The sequence below is a fragment of the Aythya marila genome (assembly GCF_965140915.1).
Source record: "Aythya marila genome assembly, chromosome: 6".
NCBI classification, from domain to species: domain Eukaryota; kingdom Metazoa; phylum Chordata; class Aves; order Anseriformes; family Anatidae; genus Aythya; species Aythya marila.
In genome coordinates this window covers 14,127,108-14,148,044 of record NC_139047.1, presented here as the reverse complement: position 1 = coordinate 14,148,044, position 20,937 = coordinate 14,127,108, and the positions used below count along the sequence as shown (strand labels likewise).

At 45.1% G+C, this 20,937-nt stretch overlaps 2 protein-coding genes across 9 annotated transcripts in view; one reads left to right on the top strand and one right to left on the bottom strand.

Annotated features, from left to right (window-relative positions):
* Nucleotides 1-6,418, bottom strand: part of PIKFYVE (phosphoinositide kinase, FYVE-type zinc finger containing) — a 61,704-nt gene extending 55,286 nt beyond the window's left edge. For 4 of the 6 annotated variants that reach the window (XR_014317752.1, XR_014317753.1, XM_082763122.1 and 1 more), the window contains exons 1-3: nt 6,187-6,316; nt 4,067-4,248; nt 2,403-2,582 (exon numbers count right to left, since the gene is read on the bottom strand). Coding sequence is in view for 4 of the 6 variants with exons in the window: in XM_082763122.1 (XP_082619248.1) it covers nt 2,403-2,582; nt 4,067-4,238 (352 nt within the window). In the remaining 2 variants the exon portion in view is untranslated. Of the gene's footprint in view, nt 1-2,402; nt 2,583-4,066; nt 4,249-6,186 lie in introns of all 6 variants that reach the window. The other 2 variants (XM_082763124.1, XM_082763125.1) reach the window with 1 other exon arrangement.
* Nucleotides 6,419-6,516: 98 nt separating this feature from the next.
* IDH1 (isocitrate dehydrogenase (NADP(+)) 1) lies at nt 6,517-19,321 on the top strand. 3 transcript variants are annotated; one of them, XM_082763128.1, is made up of 10 exons: nt 6,610-6,625; nt 8,784-8,865; nt 8,976-9,103; nt 10,713-11,004; nt 12,716-12,821; nt 15,360-15,537; nt 15,933-16,084; nt 16,758-16,898; nt 17,705-17,867; nt 18,386-19,321. In XM_082763128.1, the coding sequence occupies exons 3-10, from the start codon at nt 8,982-8,984 to the stop codon at nt 18,477-18,479; spliced, it is 1,248 nt and encodes a 415-aa protein (XP_082619254.1). In that variant the 5' UTR covers nt 6,610-6,625; nt 8,784-8,865; nt 8,976-8,981; the 3' UTR covers nt 18,480-19,321. The 3 variants fall into 3 exon arrangements, with proteins under 3 accessions (XP_082619253.1, XP_082619254.1, XP_082619255.1); XM_082763127.1 differs by lacking the exon at nt 8,784-8,865 and having other exon boundaries at nt 6,517-6,625; XM_082763129.1 differs by lacking the exons at nt 6,610-6,625; nt 8,784-8,865 and adding an exon at nt 7,940-8,066.
* The last annotated feature ends 1,616 nt before the right edge of the window (nt 19,322-20,937 follow it).

Sequence of the window (20,937 nt, the reverse complement as noted above, 5' to 3'; positions counted from 1 at the left end):
ACTTACTTCAACCCTTTGGTATCTGAGCAAAGAAAAATACTTGTGATAGGAGCTATAAATATATTTGTGATTCTTTACTGAGAATAATCTCTAAGATTATTTGTGCAACCCAGCACCAGCTGCAATGGCAGAAGTAAAATTCTCTTCTGTTCCATATTCAGAAATCCTCAATGGTCTGTTTATTCAGCACCTCTTAAGAGGAAAGAAAGCAGGAAAAATGATTTTCTAAAGCTTGCTTCAACAGAAAGGCTGATTTGGGGAGAGGGAAGATGCAAGGCCTTTTCCCTCTTCAAATACAGCAAGAAGGACCTGAAAAGCCCCTCTGAAACCTCCCCACCCACCCTGTAGACTTTTACTTGAATTACACAGCTCATCTTTGTTAAGAGTACCAAATGAGAACCACAACTAGTCTCTCAGTTCCCCCTACCCCTCAAAGTAGGTGTGTGGGGAGAAGAAAATATGATGGGGAAAAAAACCCTAATGGATTGAGATAAGGAAAATTTAAGTACAGGGAAAGAAAAAAAAAAAAGAAGAGGAAAAAAAAAAAAAGAAAACACAAGCAAAGGCCACATGGAAGCAAAGAAAGAAAACAATTATTCTCTACTTCCCATCCACAAGCAATGTTCAGCCACACTGTGGGAAGCAGGGCCTTCCCACAGTGGTTGTTTGTGAGGACAGATGTTTTCATAACAAGAGTTCACATGCACGCACACACACCTCTCCTTCCCCACCTCTTATTGCTGAGCGTGACAGCACACAGTACGGAATAACCCTTTTCTCAGTTCAGGTCAGCTGCTCTTGCCCACCCCCAGCTGCTGGCTGTGGGGGGGGCAGAGGGAGTCTTGGTGCTGTGCCAGCACTGCTCAGCAACAGACAAAACCTGGGTGCGGTATCAAGGCTGTTCTAGCTAGAAGGGCAGAGCACAGCACTATACAGGCTGCTGTGGGGACAGAAAGTTTACTCCATCCCAGCCAGATACAGTGCACCAAGGTTAGTAGCACATCTGGGATAAGGTACTCACCCATGAGTCAGGCCACTCAGTACCCAATATCACAGAAATCTCTTCAAAAAGTCAGCAAGTCTTACTTGGTCTAGCTTTACTCCTTGCCAGGCTGATTTAACATCATGTTTTTCTACGCATACTTTCATCTAAACCCAAGGACAGGCATGGAGGTCCTGAAAAGGAGTTGGAATAATGCAGCAACAGTTTTGTTGCAGCACACATTTGACTAAATCTCAGTTCCCTGACTGCCTACTGCCGATGAATGTCAAACATGAAGATTATTCCTGCCTTTTATGTACCAAATGACCTACCTTGCCTCAAGGGTTCTAACCGACAATCCAGAGATAATACTTAAGTGATTTACAAGAGGTGACTAAGAATGAAGTAAGGTAAATTGGCAAATCAGTCAAGAGCACACGGCCGTACTTGTGGTGCCTGAGAAAAAGCTTAAGAAAGGAAAAAAAAAACATCAAACAAGCTCACTTATTTGGTTTGTTGTGACAGGTACAACTGAATAGCACAAACAGCACTGAAGGGGAAAGAGGAAGATGATAAACATATCCAATGAAACAGAATGCAAATAACTTAAAAAGATGAAAATACAAGTTGTCTATACTAGGCATGGTTACCAGGACTAGACACTTTTCTGAAAAACCCACACAAATTAACAATATTTAATATCAGATTTGTTTGCATTGAGTACCATCGTCTTTGAAATACTGTCTGGTACAGGATCTTTACCCAGCTTAGCAGTTTGCTCAAGACTACCTTAAACTGCTAACAACAAGCAAGAAGATCTCAACAGGAGTCCCTGCAATCTACTAACAAGCTCTTCCAGCCTTTCATAATGCCATTACACAGTTGCACGTCTGAGATGACATTTGATTCCCATTCCACCTACAAGAAATACACCACAGCATGTGATAATAGTCCCCAGGTTACAAATAAAAAGATTCAGACAAGTACCTATTCAATTACCCTCATAACAGCTACAAGAAAAAAAAAATGCACTTAAAGCTTCCTTGAAGACATCAACATCAACCCCATTCAGTGTGAGCTCTGAAGTTGTAGTCTGCTTGTAGCTGTTAAGAAACTGAAGTCTCTCAAGACAACACCGATTTTCACAATCAAGGTTCAAGTGGCTTTAAGATGTTGGACATGTTTTAGCAGGCTTTTTTGTTCCAGTGCTTTGCAACTGAAACAGCAGAACAACAAACAGTGTCTTGCTGGAACACTGAGAAATGTTGTGGGACTATTCTGAGATCAAAGTTCAAGCTCACTAAAAAGTTCTGCTATCAATCTACATAATGAACCCTTTGTTACCTCCTTTCACCTCACTCCAAAGCATCCCAGACCGGCTGGTACAATATTCCCTTGTAGCATAAAGAGTTGAAATTACCCAGCGCTGTAGAAGCTCTTCTTTGCAGCTCACCAGATAGTTGTTTTTTGTAAGGAACTGGTGACCTCAGAGACTGAGCTCTGGTGGGATGCTGAGGACTGGACCAGCCACCACTCAGCGCCTGTGGATCAGCCTGTGCTGCCTCTGCTCTCTCTGCTGAGGATGAAAGCCTGCCATCATCTGGAGGTGACAAAAAGAACAAGAAATCAAAGGTTCATATGTGACAGAAAAAAACAGTATCACATGCAAAACCCTCATGAACAGCTCATTTGGATCATTATTATACATAAAAAGGACATGAATTTTTAGTCTGAAAAGTGGCATAAAAATGTGGAAATAGGCCAGTATGTAGAACTTGTCTGGCAAGGCTCAAGCTATTGCAGAAATATCCCTAATGTGAAAAGTGATTAAAAAAATGGCAGATGTGAATTATTCTTGACATATGGAATAGTCACCTTTTATTATCAGTTTCTGCCCTGAGAGGAGATTTTCAGTTATGTTAGAAGCCAGTACTGTGGTCACACTACAGTTACTGCAGTCTTTAATAAACCACCCTCCTCCATCAGAGGATCAAGTATAGACAGGTTCTCATTGATTCCAGCAACATGCCCATTTTGTGTGCTGTTTCAAAGCAGTTTTCCCATACTTTCAAAACAAAACTTCGCTGACTCCAGCTACATTTACCAGAGACAAACAAGTGAAGCCAATACTGACCAAATTCATGTTATTGTCAATAAATTAATCAGGACAAGTGATATTCTACTGTACAAACTAACAGCAGTCATAAGAAGTAATTATTCTTAACAGATCAGTTTACTTATGCAAAAAACTAATCTTGGCCCTTTTTCCCCAGCCCAAACAGACGTATTCTTGACGTATTCAGACGTATGCTTGACAGAGCTGGAAAACGAACGCACTACACAAAAGCAGGAGACCAGGCTGCCATCTTCAGCAAAGATATTTGTAGTATGATGCAAATATCATACTGCAAGATTGCAAGCTATCATAATGCAAGATTCACCTAAGAAGCAAAAAGCAAGAACTCAGTTCTTTAAGAGCTTGCTTACTGAAAACACAAGTGTTTTCTGACACATGCAACACAAAGGCCAACATCAAATAGGACTTTTTAAATATAGAAAACTTTCATAACACCATTTGGGAACACCTAAGCCATGCAAATTAAGAATGGACCTCATATAAGCATGCTGCTTTATTGTAGCTCAGCTGTATGCCACCCAAATAAAGGTACAAGACACACAGGAATAAGAACTTGCTTTGAAATGGCAGGCATGTATTTTGCTCATATAGGCTGACAGAGGGTTACTCCTGCTTTTAGCCCTGAAAGTTTCATAAAGACAAGGGACATCCAAACACCCAGATAAGAAGCTATATATATTACTGTCTGCAGACTAGCTTGTCTCCGACCTTCACTGGCAGCCACAAGTACTAACTGCAAGATGCTGGCCGTCTTCTCCCATAGCACAGCTCTGCTATGTCACCCAAGAGCAAGTTGCAAAAGACTGGCTCACCATCTGACTGGCCAGTAGTCTTACAATATACTCCTATGTTTGGAGGTGATTTTATAAGTTTATGCAGCAGCAGAGGCCATCAATAAAATCAATAGGATGCAAAATCCACATATACATGTTCCTCCAAGCACTTACCCTTGCTGAAGCGAAAGAGATTTACAAAAGAGCTGTAGGCCGATTTAAAAGGAGGCTCATCCTGGTCAGGAGTCAGGGGTTTGAAGTGAGTGAGATGAGATGGACTGCTAGGAGAACGAGGTAGATCACTGGCAGAATCCAGCGTCGGAGACCGTTTGTCATCTGCTGCCATTTCACGTGCCCTGGAAAGAGTTCAGCAACATGCATTATACACAGGGTGGTGAAGCAGAACATTTTCAGTCAGCTGAAGAGGAGGTGTCTCATTAGATGCTGAGCGAGGTGTTCACCCTACCTACCACAAACATCTGCTATTAGCACAGGTCGGATGGCCAAAATTAGGAGCCCAACTCCCCTGTCTGGTCAGTGGCAAGACAGCAGCATCTTCAGAGATAGCAATTCAGAGCTGCTAGAGCAACATCCAGAGCAACCAGATTAAGAAAGTAAACAGCCACTCGGCTGTCTGGCAGCACGCTCTGGTTGACGCCCTATGGAAACTGACTTGCTTGAAGTTTTCACATGGAGGCTCCACATGCAATGTACTACCATTCCAACTGCATCTAAAGAGAGAAGACCTGTCAGTGCTGCAACCTCTACAGCCCTTGTAACAAGAAACCTGGAACACCTCAGCAAGCACACGGCATACTGGATATTTAGCCAGGTTAACTTCAGAACGAGAAATAAATTAAATGCAAATAAAAGCATGACTGAAAGATTAAGTTTGTTTGGTGGCGCACTGCTTCCTTTCCCTCTGTGGTACAATGACCCTGTGCAAGTCACCAGGGCAGCAACCCAACCTGTGGTCTCTTCTCATATGTAACACCTCCCATCTTCCTTATTTTCACAAGTAGCTACATCAAGGGAAGGAGAAAAAAAAAAAAAAAGCTGTCTATACTTGTTGACCCCACCTGCTGTGTATCAAAGCCTTCATATGGCCAAGAGTCATACCTTCCCACACTCAGTATTATTTAACCTCAATACACACCTGATTTCTTCCACTCCCCCTCACAAAGCCTACACGTCTTTCCCCACAAGCTAAGGCGCTTACTACCTTCATCTTTGTTCAAGCAAGACTCGATGAAACATCTGACAGAGCTGGAACCCCGGCAGCTGACAGAGCACACGAGTGACGGCTGACACCCTTTATCCACACCAAGGATCAAAGCTCTCCAAGTCCGCTTCCTGCTTTGCAGCTGATACACGCTCCTTCATGGGAGAAGGTTTCAAGTTTCCCCTTGGGCATACGTGTATTTTGCTGGCTAGAATGCTTTCATCCGAGCTCTAGGAACCCACAGGAAAAGTCTGCGCAGTCCAGAGGAGATCCACGTGGCTGCCGGGTGGCAGGGGCACTGCTCCCCAGCTGCTGCAGCCCACGGGGCCTGACCACTCCTACCAGCAGCGCACAAAGGCACACATCTGGAGGCTGTACGGCTCTGCAGGACCTGCTTACTGCTCGGTACAGCGAGCACCTCTGGAACAGTTTCTCCCAATATACACAAAACCATAAGGAAAAAAGACATCACAAACAAAGTTTTAAGAGCAATTTTGGTCGTACTTTACGTAAGTTTGTGTTATGGGCTGGAAGGCTTCCACACCTTTCCCTCCTGCAAGCCATAGTATATATCAACTATTGTGCGTTCCTGCGAAGCCATTCAGACAACAGATAGCTGAAGGCGCGTGGACACCGCGCCTCACGGGAAATGCCTTCAGGCAGATCCGCAATCCTTTCTTCAACACCTCGGGCCACTGGGCACTTGCTTCCTAAACGCAAGCCAGGCCTACGCTGCCCCCGCCGCCGCCTGCCAAGCCTCCTCAGGAGGGGAGCAGCAGCTCTGAGTCCCCCTCCCCGCTCCCTGCCCGGCTGGGGCCCGGCGGGACCCGCACGGCCGCGGCCCGGAGGAGCCGGAGGGCGCAGCCGCTGCTCCCGCGGGGGCGGCGCTCGCCTGGCGGGGCCGGGCCCGGCTCCCCGGGGCCTCGGCGGCGTTTCAAGCCCCCGGGGCCGATCGCCTGCCGCCTGCGGGCCGGGCCCGGCGGCCCCCCCCGCCCCAGCCCTGCGCGATCGCCGCCGATGGCGGCCGAGGCAGCGCCAACCGGCCCCGACCCGCCCGCCCCCGGCCGGGTACCTGCGGGACGGGGCCGCCGAGCCCCCCCGGCCGGCCCCGCAGGCAGGGGGCAGCGCTGCGGCACCCGCCGGGCCTCCGTGCCGCCTGTGCCCGCAGGCTGGGCCGGGCAGGGCTGGGCTGGACCGGGCAGGGAGCGGGGCGGGCAGGCGCTGCCCGGCAGCGGGGCGCACAGCCGGGCGGGGGGCGGCCGGTTCCGGGCTCGGGGCCGTGTCCGTGTCCGGCAGCCGCGGGCCCCGCCCCGCCGCCGGGAGGAGCAGCAGGAGGAGGAGGAGCAGGAGGAGGAGAAGCAGGAGGAGGAGGAAGAAGAGGAGGAGGAGCAGCAGGAGGAGGAGCAGCAGCAAGGAGGAGCCGGGCGGGGGCGCGGCCCCATAAGAGGCTCCGCAGGCGGCCGGGCCCGCACCGCTGGGAGCGCCGCAGGAGGAGCCGGGCAGTGCTGCAGGTAGCGGGGAGGGGGGGCTGGGGACGGGGCCGTGCCTTTTGTCCTCGCCCCCCGGGTGTGCCGTGTCCCCTCCCCGCAGGGAGACCCCGGAACGGCGGCTTGGCGTTTTTCGGGTTTTTGTGTTGTGTTTTTTTTTGTTTTGGTGCTGCGGGCTGGAGACCCGCAGCGGGCGGATCCTCCCTTCGCCATCCGCCACCGCCCCTCGGCGCCGCTCCCCGCTGGGCCCGGCCTCGCCCCGCCGCCGGTGGGCTGGGGCTGGGGGGGCTGGGGCTGGGTTGGGGCTGGGGCCGGGAGACAAGTGCAGGCAGGGCCTGCCCCAGCCGCCACGGCTCGCCCCCGGGCAGGCCTGGTCGGGAGACGGCTTCTGCAGCCGGGAGCTGAGGTGTCGAAATCGCAAACTGCCGGCTGTGGGCCCCGCTGCAGACCCAGGGGAGCTCGGGGGTTGTTACCCGCTGGTGTTTAGCTGCTCTGGTTAAATGGCTAAGGGGAGGGATGGGGAAAGGACCCTGCTGACCTTTGGCAGTGCTGGAGAGTGCAAAATCCAAGGGGACGACTGACACTGCAGGGTAGGGTGTGCTCTGGGGAAGCGCAGCCGGCGGCGCGGCAGCACCGGCGCTCAGAGGAAGGAGGATGCTGCAGGGCTGTGCCTGTACGCAGGGCAAGGGCTGCAGGGGAGGAAAGGTGCTGCTGCCGTGATCGGACGAACACATACGGCACTGGCAGAGTTGCTAAAGAAGCTGCGATTTCCACATCTTGGTGGAGGTGTGCATCTCAAGTGCAGGCACATCTCGTGTACCATGTCTTCCCCTCGTGACAATGCTGCTGTGTAGGTCCTAAGCTAGCTTTGCAAAACCTGTTGCTCTGGGGAGACTGACATTGTCTGATTTGCCTTGCTTAAGTAGGGATCAAACCACAAAACAAGCCCTGGTGGGTGAGAGTTGGTGTACATTTTGTCTTAAATGAATCACCAAAGTTTCTCCAAATGTGTAAGTGCCAAGAGCAAAACTGAAGTCTCCTGGCTGGTAACCCTGTGCCTTGGCCACAGGAGTGTGAGAAGGTCCCTATTTAAGCTGTCATCACTGAAAATTAGGCATGAAATACTTGAATAAATAAACTGAGTACAGGCACTGCGTGTGAGCAAACAAGTTAGTGTTCCATGAGGACTAGAAAGATCTAACATGAGCCAAGATTTTTATCTTCCTCTGGGATAAAAGTGCCTGACTAGTTCATTCTTTCAAGTTTATGTGCTCATGTGAAATTGAGCAATATGAGGCTGTGAGTTACTGAGTATTTGCTTGCTTTTTTTCATTGTAGTTCTTGCTGTTGGGAGCAGTCTCCCCAGGCATTTTTAGCCTGGGGCCCTTGCACTACAAACGTTTTACCTCTGAATAACTGCATCCAGAATTAGGAGCCCTCCTGAACACTGGGTCTATTCATCTAGGTAAAGCCATTCATGGGCCTTGGTATCTGTGAGACTGTAAATCCAGGTGCAAGGGCTTGGTATCTCACTGTACTATCCTAGCAGCTGCATACAAGAACTGGACTGTCTTGGGAGGAAGAAAATGCCAAGTCATAGCTCTTGCATAATCAGAGTTAAGAATCAAGAAACTATGGATGTTAGAAAGCCGGGCACTATGTTAAGAAAGTCCAGTGGCTTGTGAGGTTGTTTTTTGTCAAGGATCAAAGTGCAACTGGAAGGGTAGAGTTCAGGGTTGATTTTTTTTAAAGCCTGAACAAATATCTTAGGAAACCTCTGTACCATGCAGGAAAAAAAAAAATCTGGTATTTATTTTTACAGCAGAAGTAAACCTTGCCAGGAGCAAGTACTGTTGATGTGGCCCTTGGGTTTCTGTACCTGCTTCTATCTTCCTTGGGGAAGGAAGCTAATAAAGAATCTGATAATGTATTAATATTAATAGTGCCAGTAATCTGAACTGTCATTAAAATATATGCTCATTAACAACCATTTTCCAGAAAAAAAGAGGAAAATAGGCAACTGGACTACAACTCATGAAATCTTAAAAAGTGCTCATCTATTTCTGTGGAATTTGGGGGGAGCAGTTTGGTCATGCTTTCAAATTCCCTTGTAAAGCCATAATTAAAGCTCAGAACACAGGCCCTTGACTCTCAGCTGTTAATCTTTTTATTTTATTTCCAGGTAGATCTGTCTGGGAGCTGGGGCTTCAAGAAAAATACCAGTTAGTTGTTCTCAAGACCTCAGGAGAGGTCCTGTATGCAGTGTTAGTACCTCTCTAGTCATTGTGTTGTAAAAGCACAGGGTACATGTATTGGTATATCACTGGTGTATTTTAACTCAGATTTGGTTTTGTTTTTATTTAATCTACTACAGACAAAGATGTCTAAAAAAATCCAAGGAGGCTCTGTTGTGGAGATGCAAGGAGATGAAATGACACGGGTCATCTGGGATCTAATTAAAGAAAAGCTGATATTTCCTTATGTAGATCTGGATTTGCACAGGTAATTGCTCTTTATGACATACAGCTGACTGGTGCTACAATTTGCATGTGTCATTAAGCATTGATCAGGTTTCACGTATCACTGAGAGATTTGTAGCTCTTCCAGCACTAGTGCAGAGAGGCTACTAGCCCATTTTTACACTGGTAGAATTCCAAGTTGACTTCCTGGTCAGCTTACCTAAAGGACCAGTTTCACTAAGTACTGTGGAAAATGTGGGTTCATGATGAAGATAGTTTGGCTAACTCTCCACTGGCAGCACCTTTGGGGGTTCTTCACAGCAGTAGGCAGTGAATGTTTAATAACGAATTACCTGTTTTCTGCTGTGCCTCTAAGAAGTTCCCTTATGGCCATGGTCTGCGTCTTCATCTCCTCTGTCTTTGCTTTCCAGTACCTGGGCAGCTTGCATGGTTTCCTGCAGCCTAAAAAATTAGAAACATTATTTTTTTCAGCCATTCTTTGGCTTGAAGCCTAACATCTGTGAACTCTGACCAGGTTTTTGGAGACCTGCCCAGAGGGCAAAAGGGCAGCTGTAGGGCACAAATTCTGCCATGTTGTCTCTAAGCTTGACCTCTGCCGCTGGCAGTGAGAGCAACTTGCAATTATTCCCTGAACCTAGGCTGTCCTATGCTTCCTTTTTGGAAAAAATAAATACAGCTGTTAAGGCAAAAAGGACATGCGTGCTATGTACAGCATCTGGTCAAGCAGAATAAACAATTCCTTTCCTTTTTAGCCTCTGAGCTATAATTATTAGATAAATATCCAGCTGTGTTGCTCCTAGCTGTGTGGAAAAAGGCCTTCAGTGGTAGCTGCCGTTATTAAACCCACAGGTCTGACCTCTTCCCCTGTTCCTGATGTCATTTGTATGCCACCTACATCAGGCTTTTTCTTGCTGGTGTTGAGACCCAGACAAACAGGAACTCAGCAGCATAATACATGCACAGAGACTGGAGAACCTCCCTTTTCAAAGAGGGGTGGGAGGAGGCAAAACAGACCCCCAGCTGAGCTGGCACAATAGCTAGATTCATGTAGAGCTGGCTATGCTTCAGGACTAGCCCACACTGGGCACCCATTGTTCTCAAAAAGCTAGTGAAACAGTGGAGGAAACATGCTTCCTCTGACTGTTTGAGGGGACTCTCAGCAGTTGTGCTGCCAGAGCAGGATTGTGGGTCCATTGTCAAAGCAGTTTTCAATTTGAAGCCTGGTGTTGCTTCACGCACTCAGTATATAAAGGAAGCCAAAACCCTCAGTACGAGGCTTGAAATAAAGGCCTATATTCACTTGGGCATTGTGCTGTTCCGTGCCATGAGAAACCCAGGCTGGAAGCTCCACTGTCAGGAAGCCTAGGAGGGAAGGCGAAGAAGATACTGGCTATGTCCCACACTGGAAGAGAGACTCAGACATAAACTGAAGCTGTTTTGTGTTTTTTGTGTTTTTTTTTGTCCACCTTCCCACCAGCCTCTATGTTCTTCCAGTGTGAATGCTGCTGGAGTGGAAGGGAAATAACTTCAGTTAGGGAAGAGTGCTGGAACTATGGGGTCTGGTTTCTTTCCTGTTGGATGTGAACCAATGCCCTGGGCAATTCTGACTGTCTTTGTGGGTTTTGTTCTAGCTATGACTTGGGCATTGAGCATCGTGATGCTACAAATGATAAAGTGACCGTGGAAGCTGCTGAAGCCATAAAGAAATACCATGTTGGCATAAAGTGTGCAACCATCACTCCTGATGAGAAAAGAGTGGAGGAGTTCAAGCTGAAGCAGATGTGGAAGTCTCCCAATGGGACAATTAGAAACATCCTAGGTGGAACGGTCTTCAGGGAGGCTATTATCTGCAAGAACATCCCTCGGTTGGTGTCTGGATGGGTAAAACCCATTGTCATTGGCCGTCACGCTTATGGGGATCAAGTGAGTCACTTCAGTGCTTACCCCCTCTTCTCTTGCTATACAAACAGCCTTAGTCCTAAACTAGTGTAGAGCTTCAGAGCACTCAGATATCCCTGTGCTGCTGCTTTATCCCTTGCAGTCCACTTGGGAGTGGGTACTTGCTAGCACTTGATACAGCACCTGACAAAATGTGGGAGAGTCTGTTTCATGCCTTTGTTTATACAGCTGCACTGTTTAACAAACAGTGTTCAGGGACCCCTGCTTGGATTAGACAGGGCTATACCTAAATGCAGGATACAACTCCTTTACTCTAAGCTGTTTTCTTCACCTCTACAGAACCCTCCTCCTTACATATAAATGCCTTTAGAAAATATGCTTTACACAGCCCATCTTTTTGCTTCTCATAAGGGCTTCCTGGTGGCAAATGTTGCTCATGGTGAAAGATCTGTGTGACTTCTCAAATGGGAGAAGTTATTTTACACAGTTTTTCTTTTAAACTGTGCTCTGCCTCTTAAGCTTGACATCAACAACTGGGTTTCAGACAGCGCTCCTGCAGGGCTGGTATTCACAGTAGACACATCAGGCTGCAGAATGGAAGGAGGGAAATGTCCATTGGCAGAGGTAGTACAAGGCAATGAAAAGTTGTGTGGCACTCAGTGTAGTGGCCTCTGGGCAGTCCAGAGGATAAGTATCAGCCATACTGTTATCCTTAGGAAATGATGCCCTGTAAAGCAGCCAGGCATGACAGAAGGGAAGTTTTCCATGAAAAGGCAACTGCTTCAATGAGTAAATCCAACACTGAGGGCAAGCTGTAAGATTAGCTGGGGTGGGAAGGTAAAATGAGTCCCGACAGTGGAAAAGAATGTGGCCCAAAATACTTAACAGTACCGAATAATTGAGAAGGTCAAAATAATGAGAAACAATGGATTGAAGGGGAGGATTAATACCCTGCCAAGGTATAAGATAAAAATGGAAGGAATAATGTGAAGGACATGCTAGCAAGACACTTCTTGAGCTGTTCTGAAGTTACAGGAACAGATTTTCTCATAAAAGGGAAACTACATGAAAATGGATGATAGACTTCAAGGAAATGTGACCTTAAGTAGTACTCTTCTGGACAGTTGGAAAGATGAGACACCACTTAAAAAACTTGAAGTACCTGTTGGCTCTTGAGTCCGTGCAGCTCAAAGGAGCAAAATGTGTAGCAATTTACAGAACTCCAAGAATTCTTACTACAAGTTGGCCTTATAAGTGTCATACAATGGATAGAAGTAGTGGCTTTTGTTTAGATGCTGTATGATTTTTCTTTATTCTTGTGATCAGTTGGGATATGAATAGCTTGGAGGGGAGAAAGAAAGATTTCTACTCAAAAACGACACAACACTCTGGATACTTGTCACTTTAAAACTTCTATGCATTTGCAAAAATAAATGCTCTGACAATTGATGGAGCTCAAGAATCTGCAAGCTTTTTCCCCTGAAGAGGAAAGTCACTTCTGACACAGGCAGACTCTTGAGTTCTTGTCTTTCTCCTCTCCAGTAGAATAGTCCAATGAACTCATGGCTGAGTAAATAACAGCCTGTTCAATGCCCTTTGTTTTGTTGTGTTTGTTTTTTTTTTTTTTTTTACAACTGTTTATTTCTACATCTTTACCCTACCCTCATTATCTTTATGGCTCTGTCCTCCTGATACATAAAGTAATCGTGGTGACTTTATTTTTTTATTTTTATAGTACAGAGCAACGGATTTTGTGGTACCTGGGCCTGGAAAAGTAGAGATGACATACACTCCAGGAGATGGAGGCAAACCAGTCACCTATCTGGTCCATAACTTTGAAAGTAGGTACTACCCCTGTTTTCCTTGGAACTGGTATTTCTGGCTTAATTCAGTTATTAGTTGGATATGTTTGATGGTACAATATGACTTCAGGAGGCAGAGGTAGGAGAAGGTTAGAGCCTTTGTTATTCATCTGGGAAGTACTGAAAGTTACTTCAAATCTTCCTGGGATCAAAGCAGCACATCAAATACCCAACCGTACTAGACTGGCCACCTGCTGTGTTATTGTATAATGACTCTGGTAATAACATGCTTTTACCTCTGATTAGAGGGAAACTTGCTAAATAGTGTTTGACCCGAGGGGAACAGTATTTAAGAACAATTCAAGTACAATTCTTCCTGGTTCTAGTTTGTCTTGCTGGGCTCTATACACCTTTTCAGTTTGTACCCTTCTTTATTAAGCAGTCTTTCTCAATAGAAGTGAGAACTGACAATAACTCTAAAAGGTAGAAAGGAGATTTGACAAGGGTGATCCTGGATGTGTAGGCTCTGTGTTTTAACAGATGGAGTCACAAAGGCATTTGGGCAATGTTGTGCTGGTTGTAGGCGTTGCTAGTCTCAGGAGGGGGAGTGCTGACACTACTGGGCTTTGTGTGAAAACAGTTATATACACCTTGCTAGAATCCATGGTGTTCAGAGGCAGGACTGAGGAAAGCATCACATCAGCCATCTATCTTGCCTTTCAGTGATCAGAGGGTTCAGGATTTGAAGCCTGATGCTGACCTGTGTATGTGAGTGTGCAATGCTTTATTTCTAGCTGCAAAGACCTAATATGTCCATGTAAACAACGCAGACAACACAGAATCCTAGTTTGTATGCATTTAGCTTGGGAACCAAGTCCCAAAACTACTATTTGACTGTATGTAATGCTTGATTTCTCTGGCATTCTTGCTCACAGGAAACCAAATCTCTAGTGTCTCTTGTTGCAGTCTCTCACCCAGAGTTCACCTGCTTCGCTGTCAGTTCTAATATGTTTTCATTCGCTAAGTGACTGGAGAGCCTGTACTGGAGGTGTCTGGCAGTCCTAGCTGCCGGACTGATTCACTGCTCTGGTGTGCTGAGTCAGCAAGCAGAAAGCAAGGTAGTGCAGACACAGCAAGTTACTGCTGTTGCTCTGGGGGAGTTCCCCACCCCACAGGCAGCTGCTGTGCCAGCACACCTCCACTGTGCATAAAGGAAGCTTGTCCCATCGTTATACTAATATCTTCAACCCTGACACTGGATTGAGAGGCTTTAATTGGCTGTAGGATTGCATGATTGCAACAAGCTTTCTACCTATATGCAAATAAGTATTTGAGTAAAACGTAATAGCTGTTGTCCAGCTACCTATGAAATCATGGCTCCTGAGGCAATAGTCTTTGGTCAGACCCTGTTCTGCCCTTGACTGAGGCAGGGGGACAACATGTATTTTCACTGGTAACAGCAAGAATTCCATTCCCTGCCAATACCAACTTAAATGACCTTGCTATCTTGGCAAGCAGATAAAGAGGGGAAAAGCCAGAGGAGGCTTATCCAGCATGCATATCCATATAATAATCTGGAGGTAAGGACAGATTGAAAACAAAGGTGTTTTTTTTTTCACAATATCAAAGTAAAATAAACCTGGATTGTTTCCAGAGCAAAGATCCCTGATAAAGGCACAACAAACCACAGAAGTGACAATAGTAAGATGCTTGAAATGAAGAACATAGCTCCTTTTTCACTTAAGAGCACAAAAAGCTGTTCTGAAGATGACAAAGCTTTGTCACTAAGCCCTAGACCCTACCTTCACTCCCCCAACCAGCCTTTCACATGATCTGAATACTGCTTTCCCCCAGGTGAGCTGGGCTGTAAGTTTAAGGCACTCCCATTCAGGCTGCTAATCCATATGCATTATACAGTCTAAGTCATGTGAACACTGATGGTTCCTCAGTCTTCTTTTGGAGACTTTACCTTGCACCCAGATGACTGGTATATTCTCTCCACAACTTGCAGGAAGTGAGCCTGAGCAGGTGAAACAAAGCTGCAGGGTATGCCAAACACATGCAAACAAAGAGGCAGGAATGCATGTGGGGGCCTGTTTACCTGAGCTGGGTTTAAAAAAAAAAAAAAAAAAAGGCAGGCTCTTATTGCTGGAGCTAGTTCTGCAGTGTAGTGGAAGCCTGATGGGAGCAAACCCACTTCTTGCTTTGACTGAGTCCCCTACTCCAAACCTCCTCCTGCTGCTTTAATGGAAAACAGTCTCCATTATTTATCCCATTAGTAGAAATTCAAGCATGCTCACTCCTGTCACAGTTTTGCTTCTTAGATGTGGATTAGGTAGAAGCATCTTAAGGGTATTAGCTAAGTACATCTTAATACTATGACCTTTAAAACAAGAACCTTTCTTATCCACGGGACTGCTCCAGCTTTGAGCTGATGGTGCAAAGTGAATCTTGTTCTGAAAGAACCAGCATTAAAATGAAAACTGTTATCTGGGAATAATGCCTACCTGCCATAAGACTGGCGAATTCTTAAGCAAAATTAAATCCAATTGAAATCTGTTCTCTCTCTGCTAACAGGCTGTGGTGGTGTAGCCATGGGAATGTACAATCTTGACCAGTCTATCAAGGACTTTGCCCACAGTTCCTTCCAAATGGCGCTGTCTAAAGGCTGGCCTCTCTACATGAGCACTAAGAATACCATCCTGAAGAAATACGATGGCCGCTTCAAAGACATCTTCCAAGAGATCTATGACAGGTAATTATGGTGGTTGTCTACTTCCTACTAACTTCCTACTACAGTGTGTCATTCTGTAGCAGAAACATTTTCTGCAGTCTTATGAGCTGTTGCTGTTAATTACTTTGGGGGTCTGTGCGCCTTCCCTGTCACAGTCTGCCATGTCCTGCAGGACACACTACTATTTAAGGCTATGGTGTTCATCTCTTCTAACAGAAAGCCATAGGATTCTATATTGGTTCTTCTATGTTTCTGAACAGACTTGCACTGACCATAACAATTAAGAAAAAAGAAAAAAGCAAAGATGACACACACTTCTTCCAGCATTGTTTAACTCACCCCTATACAACTCATTACTTGCATGAGTTGTGCAGCTTGTTTTTATATATCAGGGTGTTCTGGGTTTTGTTTTCTAGAGAATACAAGTCCCAGTTTGAAGCCAAGAAGATCTGGTATGAACATAGGCTCATTGATGATATGGTTGCTCAGGCCCTGAAATCTGAAGGAGGCTTTGTCTGGGCCTGCAAAAACTATGACGGGGATGTGCAGTCTGATTCTGTTGCACAAGGTATGAGATGCTTTCTGTGCTGTACTGCAGTAAACTCAGTAGCAGTCTCTTTGTCATATCTTATGTAGTGGCCCAAGATGTGGTGTTGGGTCTTGGAAACTTCACACCTGTGGCTATCAAAAAAGCAAACAATTCTGATTTCACTTTAACAAGAAAATCCACTGAATGCAAACCATGTATTTAGTTGTATTTCTTAACTGGATGGCAGTTCCTAGCAATATAATAACCAAGATGTGTTCTATTCTAATGGTTGACCAGTGGTGAGCATACTGGCAGGTGCTAGACAGACGAGCAAGAAAATTTTCAGAACCCAAATTCGTTTCCTATCCCATCTGGGTGAGATAGTAACTGTCAGATGAATGCTGCTTGCTTAGAAGTCTCAGATTGCCCTTTTTCAGTTTAAAAAAAAAAAAGTCTTAAGGTGAGAATATTAATGTTCTTGAAGTGGGACAGAATGTCTACATGTCTTTATCTCATGGTTCAGCAGTACTTTCTGCTCTGATGAGCTGTCTAACTTTAAACAGTCAAAACTAGTCAGTCAGTTGCAGCAGCAGCTCTGCTGTTGATGAATACAGCAAGGCTACGAGAGTTTTGTAGGATGGGGGGATTAAGAGCAATTTAGATAAAGCTCTCTGAAGGAGACACTAAACTCTTTGAGCCATGTATCCTGTAGGCTATGGTTCCCTGGGGATGATGACCAGCGTGCTGATCTGCCCTGATGGCAAGACTGTTGAAGCAGAAGCTGCTCATGGCACAGTTACTCGTCACTACCGCATGCACCAGAAAGGCCAAGAAACTTCCACTAACCCCATTGGTGAGCTGCCTTTCAGTGCCCTTTGATCTCTACACATAAAAGAACAGGTTTGGTATAAGAACACCTTTTTGGTATAAGAACATCTTTTCTGGAGAGCCTAACACTAGTAGTAGTGACACTGGTAGTTCATAATGCACTTGTCTACTAGGGAGATCCCTCAAGCCAAAGCAGGCTGGAATGGAGTTTGTGAGCAATGAGCTAGACATAAGCATAAAATTTGAAACATGCTTTCGCTCTTCCCCAAATAATGTGTGTATAGCCACAGAGGGCTTAAGGTTTAGGTTGTTTAGTTACTTTATTCCCCTCCCTGGTGCTCAGATAAAACCCAGCCATTCCGCTCCCTGGTGCTCAGATAAAACCCAGCCATTCTCTAAGCCATGTACATGCTTAAAGTGTAAATGCAACTAGAATGGTATATGAAGAGAAGAGTCCTCTACAATTGCATAAGGACCATGCTATGTAATGTAATACCAGGAAGAAGAGTGTCTTAAGGGCAGCTGTCATAAGTTCTCTGTCATGAGGGCAGCTTTCTTTGTAATCAGAGCCTCTTTACAGGTCATTCATTCTGACTTGGGAAGGAACAAAATAAGGTAAAGTAGCAGATACACAGAGGAGATTATTGGAGGTAGGGGATAGTTTCCAAGTTCCGCTTTTCTAGCTGAAGATGGAAAGTTTGGTAATAAGAAAGAGAACACCAAACTTCCTTCTGTTTTCAGTGTTACTAATGTTAAAATAACAGTTCCACATATGTTTAGTACAACATCTAAGGAGTTCTAGAAGAACACTGATCTAGTGTTTTCTCTCAGCCTCCATATTTGCATGGACAAGAGGACTAGCTCACAGAGCTAAACTGGACAACAACACTAGCCTCAAGACCTTTGCAGCTGCCCTGGAAGAAGTGTGTATCGAGACCATTGAATCAGGCTTCATGACAAAAGACCTTGCTGCCTGTATCAAAGGCCTACCTAAGTAAGTAAATGAAGTAATCAACTCTGTTTGGAAGGGGTTTGGTTTTACTTGATGTTTGTTGGAATGTTGTTTTACTAGTGGACATGGTGAGGAATTGCAGGTGCTTGGTCACAGAACTGGGCTCTTCTGCAGCTGATGCTATACAGAGAGAGCATGTAACACTCCCTGCCCCAAGTAGCTTAGTGTCTAGGTTGCTCTGCCCCTGCTCTTATGACAAGTGCTTGGCGGGGGGAAATAATATAAAGGTTTCTTAGCTGTTCCTTTTTTTTTTTTTTTAAGTCTGGGTGCATTGGTTAGATGTCATCCTGTCCATTTCTTAGGATAAATACCTGTTTCACTGCAAATTACCACCTAGCTACCTCTTCTCTGGAGCCTTTTCACAAAAAAGACATCTTGATGAACAGATGATTCTGCTGGTTTCAGAGAAGGGCTTAAACACCCCTCTGACCAGTCTTAGCTCAGTGCTCAAAGTGGCAAGCTTTATAACTAATGCCTGTCTTGTTTTGTTTCCCCCACAGTGTCACACGTTCTGACTACTTGAACACTTTTGAGTTCATGGACAAGCTTGCTGAAAACTTGAAGGGGAAGCTAGCTTCTCTGCCCAAACTTTAAGGCATGGGTTCTACTCAAGCTCTGCTAACAAGGAAATTCCCACATATACTGTGGTTTAAGTGACACTGTATCACTATTGTGTAACATTTCAAATACTAGACAAAAAAATGTAAACTTTAAATGTTTAAAAGATACTGTTTTCTTAAACCCCTTGAGCTGCTAGGCTATGCCTTACTTTTTTCTAAGCAGCTGAATGTGGTAGTGTTCAAGTTCAATGTGGGACTAGATTCCTTATGTCATTCATAGCAGAGTTGAGGTTCTTCTCTGACTTTCTGTGATTATTTTTTTTTTCCCTCCTTTCCTCTCAGACTGAAATCCAGTCTCTGTCACACCTCTGGTCAAACCAGCAGTGACTTACTGTCCAACAGATCTTAGAAACCAGAACCGTCCTTATTGCTCCAGTAGTGTCCACTGAGTACAAATGAGCTCACAGGACTGTCACAGCTCCACTGCAGCCCCTCTCTTAATGTATATTTTTAGTGCCAACTGGAGCATAGTATCCTGATTACAAGGTATTTCTTAAATGAGGACTAGCATTTTGGAAAGAAGCACTTAGTAAATGCTGGAAACAAACCCTATAGGCTAAGAGCCTAATAAAACCATGCTGCAGTGTCCTAAATGCAGTACATGTGTTGTTATATTCTGTCTGACTGGATGTGAACATAGGAACCGTTCCCTCCTCCCTTCCCATGTAATTCATAACGGTGCAAAACTTTTTTCCAGTTGTCTGGACTCTTACTTCGTATTGTGATAAAGCAGGTCAGATTATGACTGAAGAACTATTCCATCCATTTTTTAAAGAATATTTTAGTGCAGACTAAAATAAAAGCTAACTAACATTCTTTGTTTCTCTTTCCTTTGTGTGATTAGCAGCTACAGGCCAAATTCTACCTCAGAAACAGATTCTAGTACCTTTCAGCAAAGTGCATATTAGGATAGACCATCAGAATGTGATACAAACATGAAATAAAACTCTGCTCTGAGAAGGGAGAGAAGTTAATTGTTGTGACTGAGATGGCCATATGTCAGCTGCAAGGTGGGGGGTAAGCATCAGGTAGTACATAAGAACTTAAAAGTACCCCTTCCACTGATATTTTCTCCTGAGCCTAAGGGCACCATTTTGGTAAGTACAGGCTAGCAACTCCATGCTGCTGGAGGCAGAGCACAGGGCTGGCTGGCTTATTCCTTGCAGGTCCCCAAGCAGGACTCAAACCCTTCAAAACAAAAAGGCCTACCTACAACAGTAAGTAACCAACAAACACCTGACTTGAAGGAGCCCCTTGTAAAACTAATCTTGAAGTGCTGAAAGCCTCACTCACTATATGCTAAATCTTCTTAAAAAAAATGCGGTGAAGCCTGCAAGAGGGGTGCCAGTCTATGCAAGACCACCCAGAGTGGCTCTATATTCCCATCCTTATACCCAACTAGCATGGGACCCCAAAGAAAGGGTTGATAAAAACAAAGTAGCCCCTCTAAGAATACTTAATCTCTACAGGGTGCTGGTAGTTCCCAACAACAAAAAGTGGTCTATTCTCCCAGAGACTTCATTAACTATGACATGAAAAGGGGAGGCTAATGGCTGTACAGAAAAAGGGGTTTTGAGCTCAAACCAATCTTCATGGCTAATCCAGGTGCAGTGCTGTCTATGCTACATTGACTGTGGTTGCCAGGTGACAGGTAGAAAGACAATATGTGAACTCAGCAGGAATGAGTGAGGATGTAGCTGAAGTCAGACTTGCAGAGCTTACCTCCCATTTTTCTTAACATGAGCACTGTTACAAAGCAGTGACATACAAATACTAGTGCACAAGTTTTACTCCTCATTTTCTGTTACGTCCTGCTGCCAGCATCATACAGACATAGCCAACAAAGTAGACTTCCTGTTCAGAGCCAGCATATAGCTACAATGAAAACAAATATTTCTATAAGTGAAACTTGCATCAAATTAATACATCACCACTCAGTGAAGATCAGACACTGGTTATAGATAAAATAGCTGGTCAGCTGCAGGGTGTCTTAAGTGTGGGTTAGGATGGAAATGCAAAATTGATCAAATTGAATCAGCTAGCATTAACAGTTCTCTAGGGCTGAGCATGTGTTTGAAACACAGCTCTGCAATTACTAACAGCTGTCACTGACCACAGCGTGAATGAACACAACACCCAGTGTGGTAGTCTGTTATTAACAACAGCATGTAAAAAGTGCACCTAGAAAAGTTATTTCTGAATACTCTTGAGACAATGGAAATATCCATCAGAAATATCTTGATCTACGTGCCTACCTGCCTGCGGGCACAAGTAGCACGCCACAATCAGATGGGTCATAATACAGCAGCACCTCTGACAAATTGTCTTGTTACTTACTAGCTCCTACCCAGCCTCTGGCATTACAGAATACAGGGAGAATCTTAGCCCTTTTCAGGGAACAGAACAAACTAAGAGGGAAGGGGAATTAAAGC

What these genes read in the sequence shown, in the direction of transcription:
- IDH1 (XM_082763127.1), top strand. Translation starts at nt 8,982, where the DNA reads ATGTCTAAAAAAATCCAAGGAGGCTCTGTTGTGGAGATGCAAGGAGAT. An exon ending in TCTGGTCCATAACTTTGAAA is followed by an intron (nt 12,822 to 15,359) that starts GTAGGTACTACC and finishes CTCTGCTAACAG; the next exon opens with GCTGTGGTGGTGTAGCCATG. An exon ending in TGTATCAAAGGCCTACCTAA is followed by an intron (nt 17,868 to 18,385) that starts GTAAGTAAATGA and finishes TTTCCCCCACAG; the next exon opens with TGTCACACGTTCTGACTACT.